Source organism: Vespa mandarinia, chromosome 14 (genome assembly GCF_050613455.1).
Source record: "Vespa mandarinia isolate Hongniang chromosome 14, ASM5061345v1, whole genome shotgun sequence".
Lineage (NCBI taxonomy): Eukaryota > Metazoa > Arthropoda > Insecta > Hymenoptera > Vespidae > Vespa > Vespa mandarinia.
The window spans coordinates 5,254,025-5,262,500 of NC_140823.1; the positions used below are offsets into that span (position 1 = coordinate 5,254,025).

The 8,476-nt window shown below is 42.3% G+C and overlaps 1 protein-coding gene across 6 annotated transcripts in view; it reads right to left on the minus strand.

Moving 5' to 3' along the window:
• Window positions 1-8,476, minus strand: part of GluRIB (Glutamate receptor IB) — a 127,642-nt gene that overhangs the window by 32,715 nt on the left and 86,451 nt on the right. For all 6 annotated transcript variants that reach the window (XM_035862691.2, XM_035862690.2, XM_035862693.2 and 3 more), the window contains exons 3-4: window positions 2,251-2,378; window positions 1,032-1,161 (exon numbers count right to left, since the gene is read on the minus strand). In XM_035862691.2, coding sequence (XP_035718584.2) covers window positions 1,032-1,161; window positions 2,251-2,378 — 258 coding nt within the window. The remainder of the gene's footprint in view (window positions 1-1,031; window positions 1,162-2,250; window positions 2,379-8,476) is intronic.

Here is an 8,476-nt window from a genome sequence, read left to right on the forward strand (position 1 = left end):
AAACGTCTAATATTTGTAGATTTCCATCGACTCGTTCGTTTTCTCCAACGAATCAGATATGTGAATTTTGGATGAAAAAAGGATGCGGCAACAATTAAGATGCGGCACGAGTATGTTCTCGATCGTAAGAGTAAGAGGATAACCCCCGTGTTAAACCGGTTTTTATTGTATCATCGAGTAGCAATCGAAATATATTTTACGGAACTTTGAAGATTTATGAGCTTGCCAACGGAAAAGGAAAGCGTGGACTCGTCGTCTTATGTTGCAACGGCCAACGTAACCTCTTCTACGTTTTACTCTAGGAATAACGAAAGTAAAAGGAAAAACCTTGTTTCAAGCCTCGCCCGAGATTCGTTCGACCTTCCCCGCTTACGTGCCTGACATTGGTGTCGCGCTTTGTCTTCGCTTCTACGAGAATTTCTCAATTATTATTTACCGAGTGACGCGAACCTAGATTCTTTTTCTCTCCTTTCGTTTGCACGGAAAAACGTACAAAAAGGAGAACGTACGCTTTGGAGTATTTTCTACTTAAAAAGAGTTTCTAGTTTGCGCCTCTATGTAACTAAGTAGTGCCCGTGCGTGTATAAGGCCGAAGCAGAAGAAACGGGCGATCGTAGATACCGATTCGCTATGATATCCGCCGGAAGGAAGTTGCCCACCAGAGACCCGACTCGGTACCTGCCTGGATAGTAGTAGGTAATAAAAGTAAGACATACCGGTGGTGGCGCGGGCAGAGGGGGAGAATGAGAGAGAAAGAGGAGAAAAAAGATGAGAATTCGAAATTTTGCAACCGCTATGGAGCTTCGCGAGTGTGTGTGTGTGTGTGTGCGTGTGTATATATATATATATATTTACACACACACACACACACACACACATATATATATATATATATATATATGCATGCGTGACGTGCACGCTCAGGTACGTACACCTTGAACGTGTACAGGTTCCAGACGAACCGACATAAGCTATACACGGTATACGGGTATATGCATCGCACGAGAAAGTCAAAGGTTACGAGGACTCACCGTCGTGGGAGTCATAGAGGTAGATGATTTTCTTCCATCCGTAGTATCGCACCGTGTCGATGATGGCACGATGGTAATCCGGACGCATGCTTATGGCAAAGTCCAAGAGACCGGAGGATGGTGTGAGAACCTGGAAAGGAGAAAAATTATTGCGATTACTTTCTCTTTTCTTTTTCGTAAATCAGAGAAGAGAGAAAATCGATTCGTCGTAGATTTTCGGCGAACGAACGGCGGACCGATTCGAACGAAAAAACGAGCCGTCGAATCAGCATTACAACGAGATTAGCATTTAAACGGCATCGACGTTCGTTACTACGCGTGCGTGTGATCGTATCTCTATGTATCACGGTAAAAACACCAACGCGGGTCTCGCGTTTAACGAAACTTATTCGCCTAGGATACCTCCTCCGCATGTGCCGTCTATGTGAATTCAACCTGTTCGATGCGTTTACATGTATTACACGACTACGTTTCACAGGCGCGTATAAATTTCGCACGGGCGTACGAGGCGAGAGACGGTATCGGTTCTGAAACCGTTGGATATCGGCGCGATAAATGCAACGTGTCGCGATTCGGCTGGATAAATTTCGGCCGGCCAATTCATTTGGAAATTCAAATTGTAATATGCGCGTATTACTACGCGCCCACCTATCTACGTACGTAGATGCGTATATGTGCGACGTCGACGCATATACATATGTACATACATACATACATGCATACATACATACATATATATATATATATATATATATTTATACGAACGATCCTATTATGCGTATCTGATTGCCGTGCAGGATGCGCCGTTCTAGCACGTTCCATCTCCCTCGCTCGTGCGCTCGCTCGCATCTCTTTTCTGCCCTTCGTTAACAGTTTCACGTTCATTACGATACAACCACGAACAAAAATATCGATCGTAATAGAATAGCAAAGAAGAACCGAGGGGCGATCTTTCGACGCGGCTGCCGCACGACTCTTTGCGATATTTGCGAATTTTTTTTGGTTTTTCGTCGTTATCCGACGAATCGCGCTGGTATATAACGTCATTTGGCACGAACCGATCGATTAAATGACAGCGAAAAAGTAGTTTCCCCGTTTATCGATCTTCGATTGATTTCGAAAAAGAGAGGCGCCAAATTCATATTTATTCTCGCGTTAAATTCGAATTTATCGTCGAGTCCTGGTCCCGAATTCACGGGAAAATAGATGACCCCCTTACCTTTTCAGGAAACCAGGGCGTCATGAAGGGCATCTGAAACGTGTTGCTGTAGGAGTGAAGCGTGTCGAACGAGTCCGGACTGACGACGCCAAGTATCGAGTACACGCCCCTGCTGAATTGAGTGCAAACTGCAAGGAGAAATGGAAAGATGAGTCTCCTCCGTTTTCTTTCTTTCTCATCTATTATATTCGCAATACGCGTTCGGGTTTCATTCAACGAAGACAAAAGACGATACTCCTACGTCTATTTCGTATTTTACGAAGAAAACGACAAGTTCCTCTGGAAAAGTAATCATACGACGACGCTCATTTGCGACGCCACGGGAAAATATAAAATATATCGCGTCGATAATTTGGACGTTGAATATAAACGTGGAATACGGACGAGAATCAAAGGTGAATATGAACGAATTTTCGTACGTTTAGTCAATGCATCGTTGCGTAAAAGAAGCGAGGGGAGGCGTCATGGGTCGCGCGATAATCGTTTGGTGAGTTATGGAAAGGGAGAAAGAGTGGGTGGAACGTATGCGAAAGGTGGGTTGGTATTTGACGTATATTTCGTATAACATTATGCGTCGAGCCACGCGATGACAGCGCGTTGGCTTTCATGGAACACAATATTCGTTGAAAAGCATCAGACGACACGCGCACAATGCCTGGCGCTTGGACGTCCTTTTAAGAACATATTAACAAAGCATAAGAAAGGGATGGAATTTAATTGCATTTTCGAAAAATGCAATTACAACAAAATGCGTAATAGTAAAGTAAGCATTATTAAAGAGCAAAGAATTTATTTTGGTCGGAAAATGAGGAGAGAGGAAGGAGGGAGGGAAATCGGTTCGTACCGTTGATAAATTCGAAGGGTAAAAAAGAAAAAGTTGGCTCTTGCCGATCGGAGCGAACGATAATGAAAGAAATTTAGTGTGACAAATCGGATAAAAAGGGAAATGGCCTGCGCAGATAGGCGGACGGAAGTAGAGAGAAAGGAAAAAAAGTGGACGGTAGAAATGGTGTATGCAGAGGCTGGAATACGCGGAATGGAGAAGGTGCGAGCAGATTCAGACCCTTGGAAACGATCCAAGAGCGAGTAAAGCTGGTGGACACGCGAGAAGTTGGCTGCGAGGTGAAAAGGGACCTGGTTGGATGGGTAGGATAAAAGTGGGCTGCGGCGTGAGAGGGATCAGTCAGGAGTTAGCGAGTTAATCGGAAAGGAAGCTGTTGAAAAAGAGCCGTAGACGCTGAGAACTCGTCCTTTCGAAACCGGTTTGAGAAGGGCACTATAATAAGAGGATACGTCCAGTTTTACGACCGGGACGGGCCAACTTTTACGCGTGCAATCGGAGATACGCTTAGATAAATACGCGTCATTATTCTTGTAATAAACGCGACGATGGTTATGGAAAATAATTTATGGTTCTTCAAAAAAGATGACGCCCTGCTATCAATGTTGCCATAATATCTCTGAAAGCACGTGCAAATTACTTTGTTTTGATTACTCCTTCAAACCCTTTCTTTTCTTTTTCCCCTTTTCCTAAATATGGGACTTGCTGCGTTAAAATGAGAAGAAAAAGGAACGGTACTTTCAGTCGTTTCATTTTCACATTTTTGGGAGTAGAAGATGGAAAAAAGAAAGAAAAAGAGGAAAGAGAGAGAGAGAGAGAGAGAGAGAAATAGAGGTGGTAGCACGTGTACCCGAATTACGCGCAGTAAAGCAGAATTCAGAGATCCGCAAGGGCAGTGGCCGGCATTTATTGCGCGCATTCCCATGGGTGCATTTATATTCATAAGCATAATGGGGCATCATGACGTATACATATATACCTACGTATATACCTACGTAGTAGGTTTCTACGCGTAGGTTTGTTAGGTATATATTGTATGTGTAGATATAGTCGAGACAGGCGATCCAGCTTGGTCAAAGCTGTCCGCTCTTTCCTCTTTTGTCATTATTAATTCTACGAACCTTCGTCACGGTTTACTCAAATTCCTCCGGGCAATCCCGGAAGCCCCAAGATATTCTCATTTTCGGTCTCGTACTATTTGCACTCGTAATTGTTCCAAAAGATTCTTCTTAAGAGAGAGAGAGAGAGAGAGAGAGAGAGAGAGAGAGAGAGAGAGTTATTTTCTCCTTAATTTGTTAGATCTCTATTCGCAGAGTTCCTATATATTATAAAACCAGGCTAAACTTAAGAGCTTTGAAGGAACGGGCAAAGATCCGCATCTATAAAGAAGAAAGATAATACAATTTTGAAAAAAGATAATCAGAATTCTCGCAAAGTCTCGATCGTTTATATTGTTCCATTTTATCGATTATACAGGCGGAACTTTTGATGTTTCAGTTAAAAAAAAGTTTCAATGACTCGTCACGTTACTTCGGAGAAAGTCGTCGACGAAAGCACTCGTCGGATAGCCCGGAGAATTCTCAAGTAAAGGCACGAATATTGCCAACGAAATTATTTTTTACTCCAAAACTTTAAAGCACTCGCCGTAATGTAACCAAACTGAGAGCTCCTAGGGGATTTTCAACTAGGTCGAGGATAGTCCCTGAAGTGAATGTGGCGATTCCTACAGAAGCACTTGCCTTGGATCAAGATATCTCTTACGATTGATGACACGAACCGAAGTAAACTATCGCGCGAATAACTATGAATTCTCTTTTCTCGTGAAACTACATTTTTTTTTTTCATAATCGATATCGTCGCTATTAATGATCGCATAATGGCAAACTTTAAAAAAAGCTTAAAATCGATAAGAAAATGTTCAAATTATCTTGACGTTTCAATGAATCGCTTACCTCGATCCAATAAATTATTACTTTGGAAGCCATCGAGTCGATAGAGATAGAGAAGTTAAACTCGGCGATAGATACACAATATAGTGATCAAGCTAATTGATAAATGTACGAAATTATTTCGAAAACATTATCATCGACACGTATAGCTTTGCTCGATCGTTTCAACGGCAGATCAATTTAAATCTCAAAAAGTGTAATGAAAAGAGAGATGGAAAAAATATCTCTACCTATGTATGCACGTGGTCTACATTATATTTAGCGACCGAAGAGAACAACTAATCCCAACTAGCGTTCATGGACCATTTAACTTGGAAACTTGTCCTATCACGCATGTTCCTATTTGTCCTTTAACAGTCGCCATGTCTGTATATAATATGCATCGGTGGTGGCGTGCGATGCATGCAGGAGTGGTCTTATCAGAATTATCGGTGCCGTCGTTTCATGGACCTCTCACATGCATACGCACATACTCTCTCCCCCTAACCCCGCCTCACCCTCTGTATGTGTGCCTTTCAAACTAAGGACGACGACTAGGAGAAACTTCTCCAGCTCAACCCACAATAGGCAAAGTTCATTGCGAACGACAGATTATCTCATTTCTAGTCTCTATTCTGCTCACGGACTTTTACCAAGTCATTAAGTCATACACACACACACACACACACACACACACACACGTGTTATAAAGGGGTAAAAGCATTAGGGAGTTTGCACGTAAAGATGTTTGACATCGTCGAATTAAATATTATTTTTTCTTTGATCTACGAAACCTTCGTCCCTTGCATGCAATTTCGACGACGAGTGTATCCGTGCAATTTCGAGTTATGGCAAATAAACCACAAGGCAAAAAAATGATTTTATTCGTATCTATGCGCAAGATCAGCGCGAATTTGTAAAATCTTTCAAAAATTTCATTAGTCGTAAGATCCTTGAGTGATATTATCGAGCTATATCGATTTATTTTTATATTTCGACAAGTCCGTCGCAGAAATCGATACAAGTCGTCGGGTTTTAATTGAACTTGAAAAGAGGGTTCACGTAGAGCCAAACTCTTGGAACCAATTGTGTTTCGACGCTGCAGGAAGACGACTGCCAGTTTTTTTGGAGGTTAAGGGAGAAAACGAAAAGAAAGGGAGTAAAAGAGGAAAGAGATGAAACGGTAAAAAGGGAGAAAAATTGCGAGTCGAAGGAAGAGTCGTTCGCAAAGGGAAGAAAAAGAGGAATCGACCTAAACGATAGAAAAGCGAAAGAGACCCAAAAGGTTTTATCGTCCCTCCCGATAGAATCCCAAGAACTCCAAATACAAGCGTTTCAGTCGTTTGTTTTGAGAAAACGGTTACACGCCGTATCGTCTCAATATCACGGTACAATTAATTCCGAAAGAAAGGGGAACTTTTGTCGTCGGAACCTGTCGACGAAAAACGTCCCGTTCGATGTATACATATATGATTTATGAGATCTCTCGAAACTTTACGACAGCTCGTTTCAATGAAACGAAGTATGACGACGAAAGGCTAAAATCTTTGATACTTAATGCCCATCGATTGGTGCGAGATTGAACTTTAAGCGTTCATTTCAATCGCGCGCTTACCTTTGGCGATTTCTATTTACATGTTCTATTTAAAAGACGACGTCTAGTCGATGCGAGATCGTCCAAGAAAAAAAGAGAGATGGAAAATTCGAAGGAGCCACTCGAGAAAAGAGGCGAAGACGCTCGATCTAGATCGGGACAGTTCGTTTAAGGACGCACGCCCTCTTCTATGGGCCATCGGTCGTTCTTTTACCACCGTAATCTTGTCACTCGCAGGCAGACATTCTTGTTCTCGGATATTTTAAATCAATGAAAAACTACCATTTTCATATCGTTACTCATTACGCGTAATTCGTACTCGACTTGGCGAAGAAACGAGTTTGAATTTAATTTATTCCTCGTCTTTTTATTTCCCACAAATTTTCGCGATAAAAATATAAAACGTAGAACGAGAGGAGAATATGGGGAAGACGCAAAGAAAATTTGATCTTTCCAAGGTCTTTAAGAGAAACGAGAAGAGAGAGAGAGAGAGAGAGAGAGAGAGAGAGAACGTAGAATACGACCGGGAAGATCGCGGACGATGCTCGCGGACGAAAATTCCTCGACGTTATTACGTGTCGCTTGGAGCACATATCGCTCTCAAAGAATAATGGCTACTTCCTGAAACGACTACGCTACTCTTTCACGAAATGAAAAGCCAACGAACGCGCGTATTTTCCCGGAAATGAAAATACAAAGTATATAACCTATATCGATTCTCTTTTCCTCGTAGTAGCGTATGTAAAAACTTTTTTTGATCTCGCTCGGATACTGCAAAATGATTACGATAAGAATTAAATCGTTTCCATTCCGTCCGTTAATCCGCAACATTTCAATGGAACGATCAATCTGTAATTACAGCTGGAGGAAATAAAAAGAAAAGAAAAGAAGAATAACATTGGTATTTTAAGATCGCAATTCGATTTTTAAGTCTATAAAAGTGAGGCAAGCATCTTCGCATTTTCTTATTCGTCCAACGACACAAACCGTGTTCCGATGATCCACAGCGAGCACGTCCTTCTATCGCAAAGGATCTTACAAAGAGGAAGGGATGGAGGGGGAGTGAGAGAGAAAGCGTAAGAGTAAAGCCAACAGGAAAATCCTACTTACGAGACGTACGTGTACTCTCGTGTAAATGGAGATGAATGCCCTTCTTTTGATGGCGATCCGACGCACGTAGATCCATCGTTAGGAATATCGGTAACGCGGCCTCCGATATCCGTCTACTCGCGTCCCCTATACCCGCTCCTCCACACATACCGATCGTTCCTCCATTTATCACGTACGCCTTTGAAGCTGCGCTTCCGCTATCTGGCCACTTTCCCGAAAGGGACTAATGCTATCCTTCCGACGATCACAGAACGAACCCTCTTATATCCTTTAGACGCATATACACACAAACCATCCGTCTGGCATCCATGCTCGTATTTATATTTTCCTTTTTCTTCCTTTTTCATACAACATAGCGAGCAAAAGCGAAAAGAAAAAGTTCAATATTCTCGAAGCAATTCGTAGGGAGCGCAGTTACGGGGTTACGGTTATATTAATACTCATCAAGATTCTTCAAAGGATGTAATCGGTTCCGAATAGAAGAAGAGAAGTAAGTAAGGAAATGTAAACGGTCGATCGCGAGCTATCTCGTAAACATCGATCTTGCATATAGACATATACGTATGAGTATGTACATACAGACGGCAGTAGTTACGTTCGAGTTTGCGTCGCTTGGCTAGTAAAAGCGAAATAACGCAATAAAGCATCAGCGGCCGGTAGTAAAGCTTTGCAGGGCACTCGTGCGCGCGCAAAGTAAACGACAGTCGCTCTCGAATTTCGCCTACGGTTCGTACCTTTTAGAGAATATCTCCT